Source organism: Anser cygnoides, chromosome 1, assembly GCF_040182565.1.
Source record: "Anser cygnoides isolate HZ-2024a breed goose chromosome 1, Taihu_goose_T2T_genome, whole genome shotgun sequence".
NCBI classification, from domain to species: Eukaryota; Metazoa; Chordata; class Aves; order Anseriformes; family Anatidae; genus Anser; species Anser cygnoides.
This window is the reverse complement of record NC_089873.1, coordinates 73,995,984-74,023,100: the sequence shown is the minus strand read 5'-3', so window position 1 is coordinate 74,023,100 and position 27,117 is coordinate 73,995,984. Positions and strand designations below refer to the sequence as shown.

The 27,117-nt window shown below is 40.8% G+C and overlaps 1 protein-coding gene across 1 annotated transcript in view; it reads left to right on the top strand.

Annotated features, from left to right (window-relative positions):
* The window catches only part of UPK3A (uroplakin 3A), a 71,969-nt gene that overhangs the window by 5,032 nt on the left and 39,820 nt on the right, over positions 1-27,117 (top strand). Inside the window, 1 exon segment of the mRNA XM_067000052.1 lies at positions 14,601-14,702. Coding sequence (XP_066856153.1) covers positions 14,623-14,702 — 80 coding nt within the window. The 5' untranslated portion in view covers positions 14,601-14,622.

The following is a 27,117-nucleotide window of genomic DNA, read 5'->3' as shown; positions in this document are numbered from 1 at the left end:
CTTTCATCAGTATTTCAGCAGTAAATTCCAAAATATATAGGAATTTGGAAATGTGATTTTGAAGTATACACACAGATATTCAAGACTTCTAGAAATGTAGGAGCAAAATGGATAATAATTGTATGAATATATTTAGTAATGGTTGAATACTTAATTTTATTTTTAAAATTCCATTGCAGGATATCTTAAGCATAACTCTTTTGTAATGTCATTTTAGTTTTATTTCAATGAGTTACGTTAAATATGCTACATTGTGTAGTTATATTAGTATTTCAGGATTTAATAACATTAGTTAATATTTAAAATAAGTAAAATGTGTGAGTGGAGAGCAAAATATAATCTACAAAAGACTTTTATAGGCTGGGCTGCTCTAACAAATGTCATAAACGGCATCTGTAGATAAAGAACTCATTACAGTGAGTTTCCTTTGGATTCATATTTAAGTAACCATTCAGATTAATTCAACTACACTCAAGAAAATTCAGTTAATTTTCTCTAATTTTTACCTCTAGGACAAAAGTTTTCCCTAGATTGCATGGCTGAACTCTGCTCAGATTCTCTTTCAATGACATCTAATCAGGATATTTCTTCACCTTTGTGAAATATGCTGGTACTCATACAAATATGTATAATCTAAAATTTATATACTACATGGATAATGGCAATCATGCTTCAAGTTTAGAGGAATTCTCTCTGTCTTAGAAGAGAACTTCAGGGTCAGGAGACTGTGACTAGGTGATCTTGGGTGAAACTTGGCCTTACTGACTCAAGTTTCTAGCAGAAAGGTGCCAGTGAGGTCAGGACTTAATCTCGTGATATTCAAAATTATTCAGTACTTTACTATCAAAGCTCTGCAGAGGCAGAGAGAAATTAATGTCTTTTATGAAGATGAAGTCACTTATATATAAGAAGAGCTCAATCTAATTTTCTGTTAAGTTGTAAAGCAAAACAAACTGAAGGCTCACATTAGTTGAGCATAAACATGCTTAGAAGAAAGCATGTGAAATATTTGAGAGAAAAGGCAACGATCTCTTTTGGTCAACAGGGTGAGGGAGGGAAGGAAACCTGTTAAACATTAGGAACTTTATGAAGACAGGGCATCAACTGTTATGCTAGGTTGATGCTTTTGAGCATTGTATTCATGATGGTATGCATTTTGTCCACATTTAAAGCTTAGATGTTAAGGTATAAAGCCCACACAGTTGGCTACATGAGACTTTGTTGATACCAGCAGTAAACTGAAGATGTGATTAGCTAGCGTAGCTATAGACGTAAGCTGTAAAAATGATCTCAATTGTTATTCAGTGGCTTGTACAGTGTTTAGTGCCAAGTGACTTCTGAGAACTCTTACCAATACTCTTTTTAATAAGTTTTTATAAGTCATGGAACTGGCTATTCTTGGAGAAACTTACCACTTCAGAAATACAGGTATAATTTCCTAACTGGGATTCTTCTAGTGAGCTAAATAACAACGTATGATAATTTCAAAACAACTTTTGTTCAACCAGTTTGTTTATGAACAATTGCTTCATAAGCTTCAGACAATATTTTATGGCAGTTTTACTGCATAATACAAAAAAAGCACAATATTTTATGTGCAGCCATCAGTGACTGGAAAATGTTTATTTAAATTTTATCTCCATGAAAATGAATATCTATAAAATAAAGCAAGTTCATCCTCAGTAAGTGAAATAAAAGATAGATGAAAAATGTAACAGCTGGATGATTCAAGAAGCCTGGGACCTCATTTGCTCAAGCAGAGTACTCACTAGCAAAAAATTGGTCCTTGCTATGCAATCCTTAATGAGCAAAGGGAAGGACAGTGACCTTGAGGTAGGGGAAAGTCAAGAACCAAGAAATCTCTGCCAGGCTAGGACCTAGCCTCCCAGACCAGTACCTTTGTCAAATGTACTAACATGCCCTAGTTCTTAAATTCTTACCTGGACAAGTCTCTAGCTGGTGTAATTCCTTTTTTTAACAAGGACACACGCATTGGAATGTCACTTGCACTCTTTAATCTGGATTGCTTTAGACCTTTTAGATTTTATTTCAGTGGTTGGCACCAAATCCTTCAGGTGGATATGCAAGAAGCATTGTATCAATGGCACAAAGTGCCTATCAGTTTAGCTTGCTGTGACACATATCACTTATTTTGCTGGAAAAAAATAATCTGAAGTTCTAGTAATGACTATAAAAAAATAGAATAAAGTTGGTAGCCTTCATGAAGACCATCTGCATACAATGAAAGGAATCTGGAATTACACATCTGTAATCTGTGACAACAAAGGACATGTTTTTAGAGAGCTAGAACACTGAACTGATGGGCAAACAAAGCATAAACTCTTCTACGTTTTGACACTGATAGACTATGTCTTTATAAATCATAATAACAAGGGTATTTGGTGCTGCCTGCCTTTTGGGGAGCTCTGGGTTCCTCATCCATGTAAAAGTATGTGGTATTATTACTAATCAAATACTTCATTACTGGTTGCTGATATTTTCAAATTCTCAGCAGAAGCAGGCTATTGAGGAAGGAAACATTTCAAACGCTTTTAAAAAATGTTTCTGGATTTCCCAGAAGCACAGTCAGTATCAAATGAACTAGATTTTCATGACCTGTTCTCACCTGTAACTTTTCCCTTTACCCAGCTTATTGATATGAACAGAGCTAAGCTAAGTTCTTAGTGTTTCCTGTCAGCCTTCTATTTACAGCTTGGGATGATATCTGTTTTTTTTTATTTTTTATTTTTTCTGGAGCAGCTTAGTGTATGCTGCACTTCTTGGGGAAGCTGGAGAAAGAGTGGAACTAGTCTATTACAAAACCTGCTTTTCAACATTTTCATTCAGTAAATATCTACATTAAGACTACTTAATTGTTACTGTAAATTTTGCAAATGAGTAATCAAATTAATGACTGCTTTATCTTGCCACCTGTCTACTGATATTTCTTGGGGAACCTATAGGAGAGTACTTTTAAATATTAAAATAATATCTTTGGTTTAATTTCTTCCTCTCACTCCCTGTGCTTCTCAAGCCCTCGTTGAAACAATCTTATGATCTACATTTTACCCCTTTTACCCTGTCACTTTTACTCTTTATTGTTGCTCCCTCTTTTGAATGCCAGTTGCTTCCAAATCCTGAAAACCCACGTCCTCTAGCAATGAATCACTTGTTGCTTTCCAAGTCACTGTTCTTTTCTCACTCCCCCTTCCTGGACTTGATTGTCTTGAGTCCTTTTGCCCTAGACCCATGTTCTGCATACACTTGCCCAGGTGTTCAACTTTAATCTTCAAATATTAAACAGTGACCAGGTTTAAGTGAACCAATCTTTTGTATCAGCTTATTTCGTCTACTTAGGGTGAACATCAACATGCTCATTTCATTGAATATGTTTACCATAAGGATGCTTTGAAGGATAAAGGCTAAAACTAGAAATATATACAACAACTGGCATCTGCTGATCAAGCAGTTTGCTCTTTTATTTGTTCACCTTGTTGTTCTGTAGTCACAGGTTTAGTGATATATAGAAGTTTAGGAGAAAACAGGCCAATAGTTCATATTTAATTGCCTATATATTTTAGGCCATTACACTTCATGCAGGTTCAAATAACCCAAAATTATTTGAAATACAGTAGAGCTTCTTTATGTGGTTGAACACTATGGCTTCATTTCTGAAGGGTGTATATGGTTTGTCTTGTTGTTTAGACAGTCTCCTGGATAAGTTAAATTACACATGTTAATCTTAACTGGGCTTGTAGCTTCCTTTCAAAAGGGTATTCTAGAGAAATAAGCTTTTCTTTTGCATAGACAAGATTTCCCTCTGTAAGGAAACTGGGTCACATCAGCAGGTTGTTTTCCATCCAGTTGCATGCCCTCCCACACACCAGGGAATGCTGGGCTTTGATGAGTTATCCGAGCCTATGAATTGCACGTTAAGGTTTTTCTTGCCAGGATTAATAGTAAAAGCAAAATAAGTACAGGTTAAATAACTGAGTTGAGGTAACCTGCTTTGTCACAGCTGTGACTACTTGCCCATCTCTGCCTACTGTGGGTGCTGAGGAGTGAGGCTGATGTCAGGCTGAAGGAGTCAGAAGGGGAAGAGATGGCTTACATAGAGTCTAAGGCATAGTTTCTGGGGCTTCCCCCCAGCAAAGAACTCCATGCAGTGTTGTTCTTCCTTAGCCAAATGTTTTAGACAAAAGTGCTCTTTGAATCAGCTTAAATGCAATGACATCTGTTAGGTTTAGGGAGCTTATGTGCCTATCTTGGACAGAAGGTTATGGGATTTCTTTTTCCTGATGCACTGTAACAGAAAAAACAAGAAGCGATATGTCTCTCTACACTGGAGGAAATAATGCATTTCATAGCATCAACACAAGCTGAAGAAAAAAAAATGCATTTCACAGTCCTGATTATTCATAGAGCGTGGAGTAGTTACTTGAGGTCATGAAGTTAGGCAGAAGCTTTTTGCTCTTGTAAAGTAAATTTGGCTCCTAAGGCCAAAAGCAAGTGTGTTACGGATGTCTTTTCAATCCATCCAACAAATACTGTAGTTGTCAACTTATCTCCTGGGAAATCCTTGATCTAATCAGTGCTACAGGTCAGGAATGCCAAGGGGTGCTGCTATGGCTGCTGAGTGGAAGATTTTGCTGTGCATTGCTCACTCTTACATAGAGTCCTAGCTGCTTATAGTGACTGAAGTTTCATGAACATCAGATGCCAAATGTGCAGAAGTATTTCCTGCATCTTCCTAACTCTTTGTGAAAACATTGAGAGAAAAGTAATTTCCTGTCAGGAAGAGCTAATGTCTCTAAATGCAAGCATTACGTCCTCGCAGAATGGTGAATTTGCATGCTGAATCTACTTGCCAAACTCAATCAAGTAATGGAAAGACTTGGTAGGCAATTAGCTCATGCTTCATTGTCTGTTCATGGATGCCTGGTTGTATATTAGTTCTGATAAATGTTTTCATTCAGCAGTAATTGATAACTGCCAGAGTTTCTCTTGATGATCTGGTCTGATGTCAGTTGCTGTATTGGTAGCTTGCCTGCACCTTTGTAGACAAGCTCAGGTAAAGACTTCCACTGTATGTCTGATATGTTCAGAAATGTAAATGCATCTGTAGAAGTTTGCAATAGGTAGAGAGGCTATTTCACTCTGGAAGACCATATTCTTTTGTTAGGCTCTATGGAAAAAGTACATTTTTTTTTTCCCAAATTAAACTAAAGGAAAAACACCATGTATATAGTTTTGAATGTTCCAGTCTTGCATGCAATACCTACAGGCTCTAAATGATGCTGGGGTCTATTTATTATGCATACACAAGAGTTCCTGTCCTGGGGAGATTAAACAGTAATATCTTATGCATAAAGCTTTGGAAATAGATGTCAGATGTCTTTTGAAGGCTTTCAAAGACTAGGCTTGGCAGAAATCAGAAAGAAATTATAATGAAAGCATCTTTGGGATGCTCTGCTGTAACTTGGATGTGACCTGACACTTCATCCAGTAAAGTCTGCCTTCCCTACAGCTGGCTACAGGCCTCATTTCCATTTTATTTTTGCCTTTTTGTCCATTCTCCAACTTGTTTCTCAAACCTAGCTGAATCCTGCAGCCCAGGAGAGAAGAAACCCCTTTATGGCTCTGTCTAATCACTTTTGGGATTTTTCATTACCTCTGTACCAGCAAACAAACCAAACACAAGGTTGGTCCTGAAATGTGGCCCACAACTCTTCTGTGCTGGTGGTGGTCCCCAGTGCTGCTTTACTCTAGGGAAATGATTCCCAGCTGTGGTCTGGGTAATTGCATGGGCTGGTGATTTGTGGTGGTGGCACCTTGTCTTGGAGGATAAAGGAGTTCAGCTGCCTGGATGTCAGCTCTGCCTGTTTGTCTTGGGGACAGCAGGATGTCTGTCCTGTTTGATACATTAGCATGTCTGAAGCTGCAGAAAAGTTCGGAAAGAATTTGGGGTAAATAGTTCAATGGGGGAAGTTCAAAGTTGTGAGCAGTAAGACTTACTGAATATGTCTACCAACAGAACTAGTGACAGGAGAACACTGAAATATAATCAAGAAAATATCATGGGATCACTTTTAGACTGGGGAACTTGCTGAAGTTGGATTCAAGCACTGTGTATCACAGCAAACAGTAAAAAATCAAAAATGTAAACAGACATAAGACCACAAGGGGACAAAGTATCTCTTGTCAGAGAGCTGACATGGCATAAAAGTATTGAAAAGCTGTACCAGAGCTCTTGGGGCCTAGGTGTTTTGGGTGCCTGATCTCAAACCTAATGTAGGTGGTAGCCTTGAAAGAAAGGGATGGAAGCAGCCTCAGGAGATGCTCCCCTGAACATTTCCACTAAGTAGCCTTACCAAGGGCTGTCCCTCCTTTTTTGGTGGGAGCTTCTTTTAAGCTGAGACTGTCGCACTTGGCCTGTGCTCTGTCCCAACCCTGTGGCAGCTATGCCTGAGCACATACCCTACTGATCTGGGCCCAGGCATGCGGTCTTGACTTCCTAGCCTGTCACCACAAATCTGCTTGAAACCCTGTGTTGGTGGTGGCCCAGGGCAGCCCCCAACCCATTCTGCTCCCTGTTTGGGGTTGGTGGGACAGGCTTTGGCTGGTAAGGACCCGGCCTTGACAGCCCCATGGGGTTTCCCCATAGCTCATGGCTTTCCTCTTGCACTCAGCCTTCTCAAAGCTGTGACAGGAGCTACTTGTGGGAGTCTTTCACCAGCATGTGGCCCTGGAGATGTTTTCAGTCATGAAGAACATCAGCCAACGTAAATTTCTGATGCAATGCTGGAGTGTCCCCTTAGAGCCCTAAGAAGCACACGGGCCTGATGTCATTCCAACATGTCATGATCTTGCATCATAAGAGCTATTATTGCAAGTGGTGGTTATATGTAACAGTCTAATACTGCTGGATGGATAATGACATGGGGTTGCACAGTAAATGTCGTTTTTTCTAACACTAAAATACATCAGCCTAAAAGTAGCATACTTTAGTTTGGAACTAACAGTGTGGTATAGAGGTGTAGGAGTCTGATTCTCAAACGGTCCAGCACTGAGGGGGTGCTGTGACTGTGTGGCCTAGTTGAAATACTTGTTACTAATTCCTCAGAAAGTCTTGGTTTGAAATTAATATATTTCTTTTTAGTTACCAAGAGATGTTGATTTTAAATCTGGCTGCAGTGGACTGTTCTGGACAGCTGACACTTTCACAGAAAATCTCTTATCACTCTCCACTCTTAACAATGAGAATCAACTTTGTCAGAGAACCATTCAACACTTTCTGCCATGGTGGTAGCTCCATAACATGGTATTTGACACACCCTGAAAGTGTCCAGGGATTGAGGAGTGCTCTGAAAATGTGGTCTCATTTCACAGGTTGAGATGCTTCTTGAAATAATTGGATGAGAGTGCCTAAGGTCTTTTATAAGCAACTGAAGTGGGTGCCTATGTAAGGAAAATGACATGGTGAAGAAAAGGAAAAAGAACGACAAAAAGATGGTTTTGAGAGATACCAGGTAATTCCCTGACTGTAATGGTGGTGGTGGGGGGGAGTTGTTACCATTAATGGTGATTATTCACAGAAATGTTCTTTGCCAAGTATTGTACAAATAGAACAGCAATGCAATATCTTCCTCAAAGAATAACAGAATCATCTAGTTTGGAAGAGACCTCCAAGATCACCTAGACCAACCTCTGACCTAACACTAACAAGTCCTCCACTAAACCATATCACTAAGCTCTACATCTAAACGTCTTTTAAAGACCTCCAGGGATGGTGACTCAACCACTTCCCTGGGCAGCCCATTCCAATGCCTAACAACCCTTTCAGTAAAGAAGTTCTTCCTAATATCCAACCTAAACCTCCCCTGGCGCAACTTTAGCCCATTCCCACTCATCCTGTCACCAGGCACGTGGGAGAATAGACCAACCCCCACCTCGCTACAGCCTCCTTTAAGGTACCTGTAGAGAGTGATAAGGTCTCCCCTGAGCCTCCTCTTCTCCAGGCTGAACAACCCCAGCTCCCTCAGCCGCTCCTTGTAAGACTTGTTCTCCAGATCCCTCACCAGCTTTGTTGCCCTTCTCTGGACTCACTTGAGCACCTCCATGTCCTTCTTGTAGTGAGGGGCCCAAAACTGAACACAGTACTCGAGGTGTGGCCTCACCAGAGCTGAGTACAGGGGGACAATCACTTGCCTAGCCCTGCTGGCCACACTGTTTATTACACATGCCATGATGCTCTTGGCCTTCTTGGCCACCTGAGCACACTGAATGTGCAATCTAGTCATAACAGAAGAGAAAATGAACATGTACAAAACAATTGCATGGCCATTCCAAAACACTTGCAATCCACCCACAAGTGTCTACACTAGAACTTGGAGTTGCTATTAGGTAGCCTAATAGCCTGGTTATTAGCATAGGCTGAACAAACATTCAGGGTAGATCTGTTCACAGATCTAATGAGGAACAGAAATTTCACCTTCTATGCAACTGCTCCTGATGTTGGTGCTTGTTGCAGCAATAGAGAACTTTCTAGTCTTCACGAGGTATTACTGGCTACCTAGCAGCATTTGCTGTTCTGCTGGGCGTGTAATCATTTTTGCATTATAGCAACTAATGAGGCTCAACAGTCTGTATGTGGCAAAGATCAGAAGATACTGTCTCAAGCTAGGAATGCAGAAATTCTGGACTCCACTACTGGCTGTGCAGCTGACCTGTTGGGCAATCTTACATGAGTCAGTTCGCACCCATGTGCCTCTGCTTCCAGCTCCTTCTATTGCCGGAAAGAGCACGATTTGAAACTGTACCGTCCAAACCGTATAGAAAGTAGTTCTGCCTTATATTTGGCCTTTATGAAGTGATCAAAATGACACTTGATATTAGTCAAGCAACTGCATCCATATGTCTTATGTTTTTTGGAATCAAGAATGCATCACATAATGATGTTTTCTGCTTGGTTTCAGAACACCCAAACAGTTGACAGGAAGTGCCATTCTGAGCTTGAAGACTTTAGAGTTTAGAAAAGAGACTTTAGAAACAGAAGAAAAGAGCACAGCATTCGTGGTGATAACTACTGAATGAAAGAGACAGGTATGCAAGGGCAATCCATTGTGCTTGACTATTCAGTGTTCCCATGTTGGCCTGCTACCTAACACATCTTATTTTAGAGCAAAGAAAGTATTGGAAGTTCTGGTGTGGTAAAATTCAGAAATCATAGCAATAATGAAATTAATTTGTCCTAGCAGGCTTATGAAGATGCTGCATCTTTATCCCACAGTATCTACTGTATTTAAGGAAGTCAGTCAGTCATAGTATTTCTTTAAAGGTGAGATTAAACAACTGAGAACTTCATATGGATCTTGAGTAGGTTTCCCCTTTCTGAAGTTCTGTAGATAGCAGAACTGGTCCCCAGACCTTACCTTGCTCTAATTGATTAGCTTTGGTGGAATGGTGCTAGATAAGACTTTTTGATGGTGACACTGTAGTGTTTTCCATGACATGTTCAAGGGACAGGGTCAGGCTAAGAGCAGGAGAGCTCACTGGCTCTATGAATATGAAAATAAAAACTGAGTGGCTTGAATACATGACTAGGAAGACAAGAATTTTTTGGAGAAAATGACAAACTCAATGCTGAGCAGCCACTTAGTTCCTCCCCTATGGGAACAGGCATGTGATACCTTTTTAGCAAATCATCACTGGATATTTAATATTGTTATATACTTTATTACCAGGGTGCATGTAGTGGGCTATCTACAACACCAACTCCACACACCATGATATAACTAACCTATTTTTTAGTGAACAGCAAGGGCTAGAGCTCACCTTGCTATAACCAAAGAAAAGCAAAGCAGAGCTTTCATCTTCTGTAGATCCAACCCATAGTAAGTGATAGAATCTGAATAAAGCCACTAATGAGCAAATGCTCAATTACCATTAAGACACCTGTGAATTTACCCATATTCACGCACATGACTTCCTTGTGAAAAGGGACAGAATATATGCAATGCCATAACATAACAGTTGAAAGTGAGCAAAAATCCCAGGTGGTTCTAATGTCAAATACTTGTGTTGTATCAGGAAAAACAGACATACATGTAATACTTGTCTATATTCAGGAGTATTTTGTGAAGTTCTGAATTTGTCTGTGCTTCCTTCCTAAAATTATCTGATCTATGTAGCATCAAAAAAGATTGCCTGAAGCTACTTAGGTATGGGGAAAAAAACAACAAATGTGATGGGTCAGGATGGTTTAACAGCTGAGACATGCCCCAGATTTAGAACCTAGGTTCTGACAATTTTGAGTTTATTGCCCCCTTGATTTTTTTCATAAGCCAAGTTCTATGGATTTGAAGGGCTTACTGGTTACATCCATACTGGCAAAGAATATGGGCCAGGGGCTACTTTTTGGATTGGAGGGTCCTTATGTCATGGCCTGCATTAATAAAGCTAAACAATTGCCTTTCAAATATGGGCACTTCCAAATTCCCTTACTAGTAATGGTCTGAGCTGTGTTGACTTGCTTGTGATGTCTGAGAGACCACTGCTGGCCTGCACTGAAAGTGTGTATTTGACTGCACTAACGCTTTAATTTAGGGACACTTGTGTGCCAGTACTCAGGGCTATGTCCTCACCATGTATTCTCATTGTACCTACAAACCTTATTTTTGTTCCAGCCAGTCTGGGTTATGGATTTCTGTGCCTCTCCAGTATATTTCTGTAGAAATAAGAGGCGTGGAAGGAGAAGGAAAAATCAAGTAAGACAAACAACATCCTAAACTTGGAAGGAAATCAAATTTGACTTGCTGTGACTAGTGCATGAAGTTAACATCAGTACAGAGATCCAGCACACTGCTTAAACTATTGTTTGGCTAGGACATTCAAAGTAACTGCCCACAGCTAAGCTAAGTTTTTAAATATACATACATATTCCATATATCTGGCAGTAATTTCATCTGGAAGAAGTAGTGGCAAGCATGTTACTTGTTGGCACTGAACTCTGAAAAGCTTAAGAAGTTGCTGGTGTTGGTCAGCTAAAACTCTGATTCTCAGCCTTTTTGAAAATCTAGTTGAACTTTGAAGGGCTTATGTGCCCTTAGACTTTTATTGGTTTATAGACATAACAAGAAACTTTCCACAGAAGTAAATATCCTGTGTGCAAAAATATGGAATAATGCATTTTTGGTTCTTAAATGGTACAGTAGATATATGCTTTTCTTTAATCTGATGTGATATATTCATGTATTTCTTTACTATAATGAAATAAATTAGATGCTAATAGCTGCTGTCAGATGAATCTGATGCAAAGGTTATAGCAAACCTAATCAAAATAAATGGATACACTAAGAGAGAAGAAAAATTTCCCTCCCCATGGTAGAGAATTGCAAATCCTGAAATGTCTGCTGAAGATAGTCCTGAGTTGTGTGGATTGTAGTAAATGTTAACATATTTTATAGCACAGTGTATGTGAAAGATGCTATGAAAATCAGCAGAAAGCTGCATGAAAAAAACATGGAGAAACACCTTTGTTTTTCCTGATCAAAGAAATCATTAAGTCTAATATCCCTTTACAGACTTTGAGATTGTGCATAAACAAGATTCCTCAAATATACATTCCTTATGACATCAATACTTGATTCACATGGAAATAAACCTGGAACTCTGAATTTTGTCTCTTTGGGAAACATTAGTTTTCTATATGCTGAGAAAGAAATGCATGATGGTTTCTGGTTCACATACAGCTGAAAAAACAAAACAAAACAAAACATGATTTATCAGCTCTGTGCACAATTTTTCATTATGGAAGGTTGACAAATTGCAACAAATCAAAATGTCTGTTATTTAACCAATGTAGAATAAATGTATAACTATATAAAGGCAGTGCTGAATCTGGCTTAGCTCCAAGAATTTCATGATATATCTTCAATGTATAATGGTGCACAGACATACCACAAGTAGCCTGAAATAAGCTAGTCCAGACTTTGCTGCATTGGCAGGAAACTCTGCCTGGGCAAGTTCACCCAAACTTTATGCTAGGTTGGAAATTGCTCTGCCGCGCATTTCTCTGAAAAACGTAGCCAGACCTATACAACCAAGAGCAGTCCAGACTCAGCATTTAGTTTATTAAAGAGGATGATAGCTCTGCGTGTTTTCTCTTATTAGCTGCTTATAAAATTACAACTTGAAATGTGACAACATCAACAACAAATGAGATCAGGTCTTGACCAAGCATTCTCTGAATAAATACATTTGAAAGGGATAATGTCCATCTTTTCATACTGTTTCAAAGAAAACTGAAATTTAATGTGCTCTTCTGGTGCTGAGGTTGAAGTGAGAACTCCTCCCCTGTCATCTGTATCCAGATTCAAGCCATGGCTGCCTTCCAGTGATGGTTCAGCGCTTGTCTCGCATCTGAACAGGATATTGTAATGTAAGACTAGCCTGTGGGCAGTGCAGGAAGTGCTTTCTTCCTGCTCTGGTATCACTGGTATGATAAGCAGCCCAGAGTGGTATATAATTGCCTAATGGCATCCATACTGCATTCTAGGCATGGCTTTAAAGGAATTACAGTACGTAGCTCTGAAGCAGTTCAGCTAGCCTGTTATAATTAAGGCAGAAAATTAGTCATGCTGGGCTTTTTTTTTTCTTTTTTTTTTTTTTTTCTGTGCAACAGAATGAACCTTGGAAAAAAAACCAGAGCTTTTCATTTTAGAATTAAAATTGTTCAATGGTGAGATGCCACATACATTTCTGTATCATATCTTTATTGATACTGGTTTTTAATTTTAGAACGGCCAATATCTTAGTTGGACAGCAGAAATAAAGGTCAATTATTTAATGCAGTGCCACAATGTCTCTGAAATGGTTGCTTAAAGTTATAATGTAATTTATAGAATGACTGATCTTAGGAAAAGTCAATGAAAAGATAAATATTTGTCAAACACTCATGCATGTACATGCACACATACATTCTCATTCATTGTCCTCGTGTTATTCAACTTAAGATTTCTTTCTTCTGCTGGTTTCTTGTTTATATATGTGTTTTTCTACTGGTAAATGACTCTTAAACTTTAGCTATTCAGTTTGAGTAATAACACCAAAGGTAAGATGATGCCTTTTTTTTTAAAGGTGTACTGGGTCGAGCTGGGATGTTAACTTTCCCTGCAGCAGCCCATACAGTGCCGTGCTCTGCACTCGTAGCTAAAACAGCAATGGTATCACACCAGTGTTGTGTCTGCTGCTGAACAGTGCTGGCACAGCATCAGGACTCTCTCTAACTCCCCTAGGGGTGGGCAAAGATGTGAGAAAAAACATCACCAGGGCAGCTGACCTAAACCAACCAAAGGGATATTCCATACCATATGATGTCACACTCAGCAATAAAAGGTGGAAAAAAGAGGAAGAGGGGAGGGGTGGGCTCTCGTTGTGAAAACGTCTGTCCTCCTCCCGAACACCGGCTACGTGCGTTGAGGCCCTGCTTCAAGGACGTGGTCAAGCATCGCTCATTTGTGGGAAGTAGAGAGTAATTTCTTTCCTCTGCACTTCCACATAGCCTTTACTTGTTTTGTTTCGTTTTCCCTTTCCCCCTCCCTTTTCCCCTTTCCTTTTTCCCCTTTAGTTAAATTGTTGTTTAGTTAAATTGTTTAGTTAAATTGTTTAATTAATAATAATCTTTCCTTAATAATTATTTTTTTTTCCTTTAATTAAATCATCCTTATCTCAACCTGTGAGTTGTTCTTTCCTTTACTTTTTCCCCTCCTCATCTAAGGAGGGGGAGTGAGAGAGCGGTTGTGGCGTTCAGCTGCCTAGCATGGTAAAACCACCACAAAAGGCTACATCAATTTTTCTAAGCCTTGGAAAGTGGGTTGCAGTTTGAGTAGCTCCAGACCTTGGGCTGGCCAGGGAGCCATCTAACCACCAAATTGGACCGGAAGGTACAGAAATCACAAATGTAGTGATTGTCATTATCTTTGCCTGTTATAGCAAATTATAAGGTACTGGTGTCAGGTGGCTAGATGAACAAAATGAGCTATATCAGGATTGCTGAATGAATGAGAGCAGGTGGGCTGTCTGTGACTGCAGTTGAATATTGCCCTCCAGACGGGTCCCACTCCTGTCAGCCCTTTTGTTCCCGTCTGCCCACAAATGCTGTTGAACCTACTGTCAAAGATCAGTGTTATCCTGTCAATGGAATGTCTGTATGAGGGATGGCCACCAACTACAGTGGTGATCCTTCCAGGTGAAGTGGCAGAGTGCTCTGCTGCATATTGATATGTTCTAAACTTGATAATGACTTGTGATTACAAATACTATGTAGTCATGTTGTTGGGTCTTGGTCACGGTTTTAAATCATCTTGGTCAACACTTGTAGAATGTTGGGAATGGTAGAAAGGCATGGAATAAAAATAGCACAAGTGCTCAGAAGCTCTGCAATGCTAACCATCACTTAATTTGCACAGTCTGAGAACAGCCTTTTTCAGTTTAAACATCTATCTTTAATACTTGACCCCAACATGGACCTGCTCTTGAGTTGGTTTAGGATTGTGTAGCGAAATAGCTTGTCTATAATCACTGTACTTTGTGTGTTGCAGAAACTAGTAATGCATGTAGTAAATGAAGCAGGGAAGTTACAGTGCAAGAAAGGAAAACCTCTCAGTTGAAGCTGCTACATGGTATCCTGAAGACAAACTCAGGTAAGTCTATGCTGTTTGTGCCTGGAACATACGAAATGTCACAAAATGCAATAGCAGGGAAAAAAATATATAGCTCTTGATCTCTCACACTAGGTTCCCCAAGATGAGTGTAATTGTTTTTAACCAATTCTTTCTGTGACTCAGCCTTCCAATGGTAAGATGAATATTTATCACCATCTCACATGAAAATTGAATGAAAATGCAGTCACTGCTTTTAAAATAATCAGATACAGTTATGATGAAAACTTTAAGAATGTCTGTAAGAATGCTGTTTATTCATAGAATCATTTACATTGGAGAAGACCTCTGGATCATCTGGTCCAACCTTTAACCTAGCACTGCCGAGTCCACCATTTAAGCCATGTCATTAAGAACTACATCTACGTGTTTTTTTGGAGACTGCCAGGGATGGTGACTCAACTACTTCCTGTTTCAAAGCTTCAAAACCCTTCCAGTGAAGAAATTTTTCCTATTATCCCACCTAAATCTCCACTGGCACAGCTTGAGGCCATTTCCTTTTCTCTTATCACTTAGTGCTTAGGAGAAGAGACTGATGTACACCTTGCTAATATGTAATTGTAAAGTACAATGTCTCCTCTGAGCCTCCTTGTCTCAAAGCTAAACTACCCCAGCTCTGTCAGTCACTCCTCATAAGACTTGTTTTCTAGACCCTTCACCAGCTTTGTTGCCCTTCTCTGGACACACTCCAGCACCTTGATGTCCTTTTTGTACTGAGGGGCCCAAAACTGAACACAGTACTTGAGACACAGTACTCAAGGTGCAGCCTCACCAGAGAAGAGTACAGGGAATGATCACTTCCCTAGTGGTGCTGGCCGTACTATTTCTGATACAAGTCAGGATGCTGTAGGCCTTCTTGGCCACCTGAGCACCCTTCTGGCCATCTTCAGTTGGCTATCAACCAATATCCTGAGTCCTGTTCCTCTGGGCAGCTTTCCAGACACTCTTCCCCCTGCAGCGCAGCATGGGGTTGTTGTGCCCCAGGTGCAGGACCCAGCACTTAGCCTTATTGAACCTCATACAGTTGGCCTTTGCCATTGATCCAGCCTATCCAGATCCTTCCTACCCTCAGGCAGATCAGCACTCATACCTAACTTGGTGTTGTCTGTGAACTTACTGAGGGTGCACTCAATCCCCTCAGCCAGCTCATTAATAAAAATATTGTAGAGAACTGGTCTCAGTACTGGGGGGGACCTGGTGTCCCCTGGGGGACACCACTAGTGACTGGCCTCAACTCCATGCACCACACCTCTTTGAGCCTGGCCACCCAGCCAGTTTTTTAACCCAACGAAGAGTACACCTGTCCAAGCCTTGAGCAGCCAGCTTCTTCAGGAGAATGCTGTGGGAAATGGTGTCAAAAGCTTTACTGAAGTCTAGGTAGACCACGTCCACAGCCTTTCCCTCATCCACTGGGTGAGTTACCTTGTTGTAGGAGATCAGGTTCACCAGGCAGGACCTGCCTTTGATAAATCCATGCTGACTGGGCCTGATCACCTGGTTGTCCTCTACATGCTGCATATTGGTACTCAAGATGATCTGCTCCATAAGTTTTCCTGACACTGAGGCCAGACTGACAGGCCTGTAGTTCCCCAGGTCCTCATTCCAGCCCTTCTTGTAGATGGGTGTCACATTTCCTAGCTGCCAGTTGACTGGGACCTTGCGTGATGGCCAGGACTGCTGATAGATGATGGAGAACGGCTTGGTCAGCGCTTCACCCAGCTCCCTCAGTACCCTTGGATGGATCCCATCTGGTCCCATAGACTTGCTTACATCTAAGTGGTTTAGCAGGTTGTTAAATATTTCCTTGTGAATTATGAGACCTGGGAGTTGGACTTCATGATGCTTGTGGGTCCCTTCCAACTCGGATATTCGATATTTTTATGAGGGCTTCATGCTTCTCCCTGTCACTTTCTACTAGCTCAGGGAACTGAGTACCCAGAGAACAACTTGTCTTGCTGCTAAAGACTGAGGCAAAGAAGGCATCCAGTACCTCAGCCTTTTCATCATCCTTTGTGGCTCCCCACACACAGTAAAGGATGGAGATCCTCCTTAGTCCTCTTCTTGTTTATGCATTTATAAAAACATTTTCTAGTGTCTCAAACAGCAACAGCCAGATTAAGCTCAAGCTGGGCTTTGGCCCTGCTAATTTTGTCCCTGTACAGCCTCATGACATCTTTGTAGTCCTTCTGAGGGGACCGCCCCTTCTTCCAAAGGTCATAAACCGTCTTTTTCTTCCTGAGCTCTAACCACAGCTCTCTGTTCAGCCAGGCCAGACTTCTTCCACGATGGCTCATCTTTCAGCACATGGGGACAGCCTGCTCCTGTGCCTTTATGCTTTACTTCTTGAGGAGTGTCCAGCCTTCCTGGACTCCTTTGCCCTTCAGGACTGCCTCCTGAGGGACTCCACCAACCATTCTCCTTAATGGGCCGAAGTCTGCCCTCCAGAAGTCCAGGGTGGCAGTTCTGCTAAACCCCCTCCTTCCATGTAGAATGAGTTTGAATTTATCCTGGTAAGACAGAGGGTGAGTAAATGATCAGTGAAGATACAAGACGGTATCAGAATCATTCCATTTACTAGTCATAATTCATCTTGTTCTATGAATGATTTAGGGCCCAAGGAGAAATGGCAATGTGAAACTTTGCAATCTGAAAAATTATATATATATTTGCAATTAAAATACACTCTTCTGTTATACATAAACTTAGAGAATGCAACTAAATGTAAGAACATCACATAGATACACCACATACATTTGTTTCACACAAAACCACATAAAATTAGGGTCTTCCCTTTGATAAAAAATAGAGAAAAAGTGACAGAATGAAGAAAGAAAACCTTGTTTAAATTGATAGTGACTTCTAAGACTGTCCTTGGGGTGGGACTTTGAAGGCTGGCTTCTCAGCTGGGATTTGTTGGCTGTGTACCAATGGAGCTGTGCCAGTCTAAAACTGCTAAGGATATGCCCATGTGTTAATAAACACCATAAACCTTTAATATAATGATCTTGGATAGACTATCTGGTTTTTATACCATGCATTGTACTTGGGTTTGGTTGTAAATGAAGGTGGAGTGAAATTTCACAGCTGATTTTCTGAGTCTTGTGAAAGTCAAAACTGAAAGGACAGTTATAAAGCAATACAGTATTTCAGAAATGAAGCTCGCATTGCACTGTAATTACGATTTTCTTTTTGTGGTTTTCTGGCCTGTGTCGTTCCTAGTAGGACCCTCTATGCAGTAATACTATACTGCAATGGTTTGTCATTCGGTACCATAGTAAAATTCAGCAATAACTCAAAAGTAACGTCTACCACGGAGTGTGTATGTATGCACCCACACAAGCAAGCACACTGGTTTTGAAAGCTAGGTGAGGTCATTTCAAAGATGATGAGGCCACAAAGATGATCAGAGGGCTGGAGCACCTCTCCTATGAAGAAAGGCTGAAAGAGCTGGGGATGGTCAGCCTGGAGAAGAGAAGGCTCCAGGGAGACCTCATTGCAACCTTTCAATACATAAATAAAGGGTTCTTATAAAAAGGGTGGAGAGGGACTCTTTGCTCGTGTAGATAATGATAGGACAAGGTGGAATGGTTTTAAACTGAAAGAGGGGAGATTTAGATTGGATGTTAGGAAGAAGTTCTTTATTCTGAGGGTGGTGAGGCACTGGAACAGGTTGCCTAGAGAAGTTGTGGATGCCCCATCCCTGGAGGTGTTCAAGACCAGGTTGGATGGGTCCCTGGCAAACCTGATCTAGTGGGTGGCATCCCTGCCCAAGGCAGGGAGGTTGGAACTAGATGATCTTTAAGGTCCCTTCCAACCCAAGTCATCCTATTTCTGTCAGCCAGTCCCTTGCTTTCCATTTCCCCCAGAAGATTGTGCAGGGCCTTGTTTGTGGAGCGCTTTCCAATCAACAAAGTGGTTTGTACAACTCTCCCTTCCTGCTTACTGATGCACTTGTCGCGGGCAGCTCTCCCCTCCTGGCTGGCTGGCAGCCGACAGTGCTGCGGGGTGTCCAAGGACAGCCGCGCTTCGTGGTGGTTCCTTCTCTCCCACAGGGTACAGGTCATGGCAGAATGGGGCTTCTGGCCTGGAGCTGTACTGATTTCCTTGCTGTCTGTAAGAGGATCCAGCAGCCTCGTGTACACCCTTGTACTGTGTTTTTTGTTGTCACAGTCTAAGCTTATTAATGACCAAGAGAAACATTTCCTTATAGTCATTGCCCTACACGGACATCTTACTTTCTCTGTGCCATCTGTGACAGAGAAAGATGGGATCAAGCCCAAGACATTAAGTGCCAGAGCAATACTTTGCCTCCTTGCCCTGTTATTGCAAGTAATGACCCTCAACAGACCATCAGCATTTTTCATTCCCCTCCCTGCCCTTCAAGTCCTGCTTACACTTTGTGCTAAAATCCTATTTGAACTCTGCTTTCTGAACTGCCAATGGAAGCTCCAGAGGCTGGTGACCCAGACTGACAGTCTGAGGAGCTAGACCTGACCCCAGGCCAGCACCGATGACTTTGGTGAAATCACCTCTTCGTGAGTTTTCACAGAGTTTTATGGACTGTTTCTTCTCTGCCAGACAAAGCTACAGTGTATAAAACCAGTCAAAGACAAATCTCACAACAGATTTATTTCTTCCATGAAGCTATTAAGTCTTTGCTAAAATTAGAAATCACAAGAAAAGCTGACCCTAGTGTGACTTGCGCTGAGCAATGCAAGGCACAGAACAGTTGAGAAGAAAATGTGACATCACTCAGCTTTCAAAACACAAGGTTAGACATAGGCATCACTTTGATTTATGGATACACTAATTTAAGAATACCTTTTCCAAGTTTTTATATGGGACAAGCCAAGGCTGCAAACGTGACCCGTGACATTTCCGTCAGTATTTCAGGAATCCCACTTGTGCCCTCTGCCTGGCAATGCTCTATCCAGTAATGACTCAGGCTGTGTCAGTGCATCTGCGTTTGTGTCTGTACATCTGTTTGTATGTGCTTGCATGGGGGCGAGGTCTTTTTACACATAATGTTCACTCCTTTTTCTTATGGAACCTTTGATCATGGAAATATTAGGGTGGGATGCTTTCTTACATGGGCTTTATTGCTTTATTTTGATGTCTAAGAATAGCTCTATAACTGCAACAGATGCTTCTTTTTCGAGATGAGATTCAAAGTGCTATCATGATTTCTCAGTCATACCCAGTGGAAAAAGAAAGACCTGTTTTTCACTGTCATGACTGCGCAGATGGAATTAAATTACTGCAGAAGAAATAACATAAAACCAGCCTAAACATCAAATCTCTCTAAGAAATAAAGGCAGTGTCTAGGAGTCATATTTCAAGACAAGTTCTGGCTGGATATGTGCTCCCTTTTCATTTGGAAAGAAATTCCCAGATAGTGCCCTTTCCATGCAGTTTGAGAAATGCACTCAGCCTGCTGCTGTGCAGCTTTTGGTTGATTTCATTTTCTATAAACAGAAGATGATCTCATCTTCAGTTCTTAAAGATGTATCACCTTGACTTTTTCCCTTGCCTAGTGTGAAGGGAAATTTGAATTTACGAAGCCTGAAGCCTGGCTTGACTGTAAAAGGACTGACCTGAATGACAGAAACACATTAGCTTTAACCCCTTCCCTGCTTCTAGCATCTACAGTCACTTGAGGCAGCCAGGAGAGGAGGCTGGTACAAGGTTTGTACAGTGTGCTGCAGATGTGCATTGCTCCTTTGCCTCCTCCTCTGAGCTACCGTGCTGCTGACCTGTGGCCATGCCTGGGTTCAGATCGCACGGAACATGCTCTGCTCTAGAAAGAGAAGTCAGCATAAAGGCTCGGTGTGGTACCTGGATGGAGTGTCAGGGGACTGACAGCCTCCCAGAAGAGAGATTTTATATTTCAGGATTTTATCAACATTTTCGAGAGATAGGAAAATACAGTTTGAACCCTGAAGTTGTATTATGGTGCGCTGACTATGATCCGATTATCAAAGAACCTATAGCACATATTTATGTCAGGGAGAAATGTTTAAGACACTTAGGCTTTTGCCTAAATACATCTTGATGCAGGGTACCTGAATTTGAATGGAGGATTTAGGAACCTAATTCAAAATGTAAAGTTGTTTCGGCCTGTCTGTATGCAGTAAGGGTGGTTGCAGAGTAGCCATTTCACCTTAGCTCCCTGCTTTTATTTTCATATCACAGGGGTGCTTTTATGCAGGTTAATTTAGTAAACTTATTCTAACTCCAACAGAAATTAAACAAACAAACAAAGAAAAAAAACAAACACACAGAAGGTTCATGTAACTGTTGTGAGAAGAAAAATTTGTGCACCATATCTCTTGCACCATACATTCAGACTTTTGTGTATTCCACAGTAGTTTCCCATGAAAACAAGACCCAAGAGGACATGGACTGTAATGCAGAAATGGTCACCAGTATTGTACTCATTGCATTTTCTAGCTAAATATTTAACTCTTTATGTTTTATCACCATTTCGTTCCATGCTACAGCTGAGAGCACATACCTCAGAATGTAATCCAGCCCAATGTTAACATTTCAGTTCCTTCAATTGCACTGCTTCTTCGAGAGACACCTTAAGAACTTCATCCAGTAGTTTTAAAATGGGCCAAACGGGTGCTGAACTGCCCTGAACACAAAAGGTGTACTAACAAGAAAGAAAGTTTCCAATATCCCAAACTGTCTTTTTTCTTTGTTCTTCCCCTGGAAAACATGAAACTTTCAGACTGATTCTAATCGATACAGTTTAGTCACTTCAATTTACCTCAGCCAGTGCCATGCTCAGATGCTGTTCTATATCAAAATTCATTTTCTACTGCCTACAAGCCAAAGCTCAGGTCTTGCTGCCATGGGTGGCACCTCTCATTAGGATTATCATTGTTAATCTATTACTGTGACAGAAGAGACAGCTCACATGGAAGGACTGAAGAAAAGGGTTATTTCAAATGAAATTATTTTACACTGTGAGCAGTAGCTGAGCTGATGTTATGATGCTCATAGATTTTATTTGGAGGGGAAATTGGATTGCTCTTGCATGAAGCCCATTTTCCCTTAGGTTTCTCATTACACGTTTCTCAGTCCTGTCACAAACAGTTCAGAAGCTTTCCAAGCACTCCATAAATGACTGAATTTAACATCCTAGAGAAGTACATAAAGGAATAAAAAGGGTCTCAAATAATAACAAATATAAATAATACTTTGCGTTTGTATAAAGTCTTTCAGCAAGACATTTCAAAAAACCTTTTTAAGCATTAATGAAGTCTCTAATACCTCTTGAAGGAAGATGTATGTACACGGTTTACTGGTAAAATACAGCTGCTGTCAATGCAGAAAAAAATCCCAGCTACATAACTTACTGCACCTTTCAGTTCAGAAATGGAGGTGTAAGGACTGTGCAACTGAAAACACAGGGTGAATTATTAGGGGTAAAATACAGAATGCTTTTAGGTACAAGTTGGCCAGAACTTCAGGATTTGCAGTTCTGTGAGGTCTTCAATGACTGACAACAGTGAACAGACAAGATTATTGTTCTGTGTTACATCCTAATGGCTGTAATGGACTAATGGACGTGGCTAATGCTACAACCAAACAATAGATGCCTTCAGATTCTCAGTGGAGAGACCCTACTGATCCCTTTCTACCCATAATACCATCACCAGAAGAGAACATATACATTATTAAAATATAGCTAGATGTTTTCTCTTACAACAAAAGTATATTTATGGAGAATAAACCCATCCTTTAACCCTACTTTTGGGTTTGAAGTCTGGAAGTTCGGACTTCTGCAAATACCAAGATAGTGGATCCTATATAGTTTGCTTTGGGGCTAGCTGGTGAAAAGTTTACTAAGGAACAAACTTTGAAGCATCAAACTCTTTGCAAGTTTGCAAAAAGTTACAGAAATAATTTTTTTTTTTTAAAAAAAGGACAATATTCAAAAGTTGAATTTGCAGTATGTGGTGGTTTTACTTGGGTGGGCGGCCGAGCTCCACCAAAACCGCTCTCTCACTTCCCCTTCTCAAAGAGGAACAGGGAGAATACGATGAAAAGGGCTCAAGGGTTGAGATAAGGACAAGGAGATCGCACAGTAATTATCGTGACAGGCAAAACAGACTCAGCATAGGGAGACAGTAAGATTTATTCCCTATTACTAACAAGCTAGAGAAGTGAGAAACAAAGGAATGAAATCAAAAGCACCTTCCCCCCCATCCACCCTCTTCCATCTCCTCCCCCCGAGCGGCATAGGGGAATGGGAGAATGGGGGTTATGGTCAGTCTATAGCGCTTCTTCGCCACCACTCCTTCTCGATCACTCTCGTCCCCTGTGCTGTGGGGTCCCTGCAATGGGATGCAGTCCTTGCTGAACTGATCTGGCGTGGGCTTCCCACAGGCAGCAGCTCTTCAAGAACTGCTCCAGATATGGGTCCGGACCACGGGGTCCGTCCCTCAGGAGCAAACTGCGCTAACCTGGATCCCCCATGGGCAGCAGCTCCTGTGTGGGCTCCTCTCCACGGGCTACAGGTCGGGCCCGGAATCTGCTCCGGCAGGGGTCTTCCACAGGCCACAGCCTCTGTCGGTGCAGGTCCACCTGCTCCACCATGGTCTCCTCCACAGGCTGCAAGGTGGAACCCTGCTCCACTGTGGTACTCCATGGGCTGCAGGGGGACAACCTGCTTCACCATGGTCCTCACCACAGGCCGCAGGGGACTTCTGCTCCAGTGCCTGGAGCACCTCTCCCCTTCCTTCTTCACTGACCTTGGTGCCTGCGAGGCTGTTCCTCACTCCTCTCACTCTCTCAGCTGCTGTGTGTCGCAACGTTTGTTTTTTTTTCCCTGTCTTAAATATGCTCTCACAGAGGTGCAAAACAACATCACTTATTGGCTCAGCTCTGGTCAGCAGTGGGGCCCTTACCAAACATGGGGCAACTTCTAGATCCTTCTCACAGAAGCCACCCCTATGGCCCTATGCTATCAAAACCTTGCCACGTAAACCCACTACACAGTAAACTTTCCAATTAGAATGCTGTATTATTTAAATATCACTCACTGAGTGTTGCTTTCTCAAGAGATTCTTGGACCTCTAAAGAATTGGGATTTCATCTGCAAGTGGGTCCTCTCTTTTTATGCTACAGCCAAAACCTCTATTCAGAGCACTTCTCCTGTATGGATTGCTAAAAATCCAGATGCAGATACCATGAAACAAGACGTCCCTTAAAACTGGCATCATGCTTTACTGTGCAAATGTGGTCTCCCTAAAATGTCAGTAAACCGGAAGGTGACTGAAGCTGTTGCATAATAAATTTAAAATTAAAAAACAAACAACAACAACCACCCCCCCTCCCCCCACTTTTATCATGTGATTTGTAAAATACTTTAGGTTATAAATGTTAATGAAAGGAATAAATAAACATGAGGAGATGAACCAGCTTCCTGAATTATCCTTCTGCCCTTCATGGGGGGTCATACCCAGGTAAGCTTCTGAGGGCCTCCTGCCAGCCATCGTACAGATGCCTAAGGCTGCATCTCAAGGGATGTTCTCTGAAAGAGAGGTTTTTTTGGTGGACTTCGAAGCATCATTGACATTCAAGAGCAATCAGAAAACCTGGGATATAAATGGAGACAGTGAGCCGTGGGCTGCTGCCCTTGAGGCTTTGTTCTATTAAAACAATCCCTGGTGACTACTGCTATGAGGTGCCTGACAGCCCTGGACTAAAGCCTAGGCATACTCAAAATCTCTTTTTTTTGCTTTTATGCATTTATTTTCAGTCTAAAATGAAAATTTAACTGTCTTGTTTGAATAAACTGCATTGCTTTCATTTGGAGCTTCTTTGCCATTTAAAAAGAATTCCAGTTAGACTAATGAATGAGTGCTTTTGATTTCTCCAGAGGTTCACACCTAAATGAAGGCAAAACATTGCTGCAGATAAATCAGGTGAGCTTTGGAGGAACTGGGGTATATCTTCACCAAAGCTGAAATGTCAATGTGAGGCAGAGTGTCAAGGGCTAGAAGGGGAGAAGTCATTCCCAGCAACTAGGAAAAAGACGATCAACAGCTTCAGAAAACCCCATATCATCTAATGCAGTTTGGGCTCACCTCAGTACAGTACTGGTGACATGTTAGAGGACCCAGAATCAGCAGTATTATTATCAGCAGTACATGTTTGCCATGAACAAAAGAAAAAAAAAGTGTGTTTTTTTTTTTTTTCGCCCTTTCTTCACAGCTTTTTCTCCTTTATCACCAAGAAGAATGACATTAATGATGCAGTTTTCAACCTCATTATTTCCTTGAGAGCTAGAATCCCCAAATGGGACTGCTGGAAGTACTAAGGGTCAATGAATTAAAGCAAAAGGTACAAATACAGAGTTATTCAAATGACATCTTATTGGTAGCAGTTTTCTCTAATTGCAGAATCTCCAGAATACATTATGCTACATTACCTGAATAATGATTTTAAAAATAAGTGTGAGTCACACCATAAAAATATGAGTACAAAATGAGTCTGTTCTATTGCCAGTTGTAGGAAGAGTATGAGAAGGCATAAAATGCATCTGAGTTGTAAAGAGAAAGATTTGTTTAAATCCACGAGAAAGAGTTTTTAGTAGTCATGAGCTCTTGTTTATATTAACTGGAAGTGTAGGTACCCCACACTGCTGAGAATTAGTTCTTAGTCATCTAGTTTTGATAAAAAGTAAGCAAAAGTAATCTGTTATAATATTTACAAAGCTTGGTTTTGAGTTCATGAAAGAAGACTATTGACAGAAATTTGATGGGTAGAAGAGTGCATTTACTATGATACAAAGTCTAGCATATCTGTGTTAATACTGGGCAGAATGTTTTAATATTTTCACATTTCAAGCCCACTGGCCGGCAGTCGTTAATTGTACAAATCCTATAGAACCAATTCCCTGTTTGTGGGCTGTCTGAGTTCATCCTGGATAGCCAGCTCATTAGGAGAAGCCATTCTGAGTTTGTCTTCTAGGGAGAAGCTATGGGACAACCATTTCTTGAAAGACAAAATCGAGTCTTTTGCTTATTTTCTATCACTTCATAAAGGAAGTCTACAGTGATGTTGATTGGGAAAAAGTATTATTTCACTTTCATTTCACATTCAAGGTTTTTTATCTTCCATTAAAATCAAAGACAGTGAGGTGTACCAATGGCAGCCTGGTCTGACAGTTAAGCATGGGGTCCAAGGCTGTTCTTAGTCCACCTCTGCAATTGCCCACACTGTTTGCTTGTAACTATACATTTGGACTTAGCTGAAGAGCACCCTGCAGGGAGTCCAAGCATGTTCGGCAGCTTCTGGCAGCCTGACCTCTCCATGCAGACCTGACGGTTATGTTCTCGTAAATACCAAGTGAACAGCTGCGTAAGTTAACAGTATTTTTTGATGTTGTGCTTTTAAAGTGTACCATAGACCTAGCTATGGCACTGTGTATGTAATACTTTATTAAACAAATTAACTATTTGCTCATCAAATGAAGGGACATTCCTAAGATACTTGGATGCAAAAGTATCTTGCTCCCAGGTCCTCTTTTTTCGCTCTTTTTCAATTTCATTTTTTTCAGATTACCTAGGAAGTCAATGCGTGACTCTTCATGTGGAATGTACTTCTCAAGCCTGTAAATATATAGTTTCACTGTAATGAGTATGAAATGCAAATTCATCATTCACTGTGCAATGCACATATCATAGGTGTTAGCCAGTGATGGAGATATTTTATTGAGCAGGTAGAGCTCTGAATAGATACTGCTTTTGATACGCTTGCAAGTCCAAGCAGTGTTAAGCTGTAAGCATTTAAGCTGGGGAAAGCTGTTGTTGTCTTGCCTACTTAAATCCCCTCTGAATGACCTTTATTACTGTCAATTACATCTTTCAGAAAATTTGTATTGAAAGTTGTTGAGTTCTCTTTAGATTCTTTTTTTCACTGTTAATTATTAAGGCTAACTTTCTGTAATGTTGGACAAGCTCTTTTACAACCATGTTGGTAGGGTAGTCACGGTATCATCAGCAAAATCTAAATCTCAAGTGAAATAAGCTATCTGGTACTATATAAAACAAATGTTAAATTCTTTCCTGTATAATTATCCATTTGCATAATAAAGCAAGCAAGCAAGCAATTCCATAAAGTTGAAACATGGGAAGGCATTTTCATTTGACGCTGAGTTCTATGCTACACTATTCACTGAAGCTAGGCTTAGTTGAAATATAAAGCTAAGCCTTGCTATAATGTTTATAATGTATATAATTTTCATTGGATACCATAACATTTCAAGATCTTCCAGAATGACATTGATGCTGAAGTCTAACAAATGCTTTCTTAAAATATATGAAGTCTGTGAGTGGCTTTTGCTATTTGATTTTTGCTATTTGTTTCTAACATTTTCCTC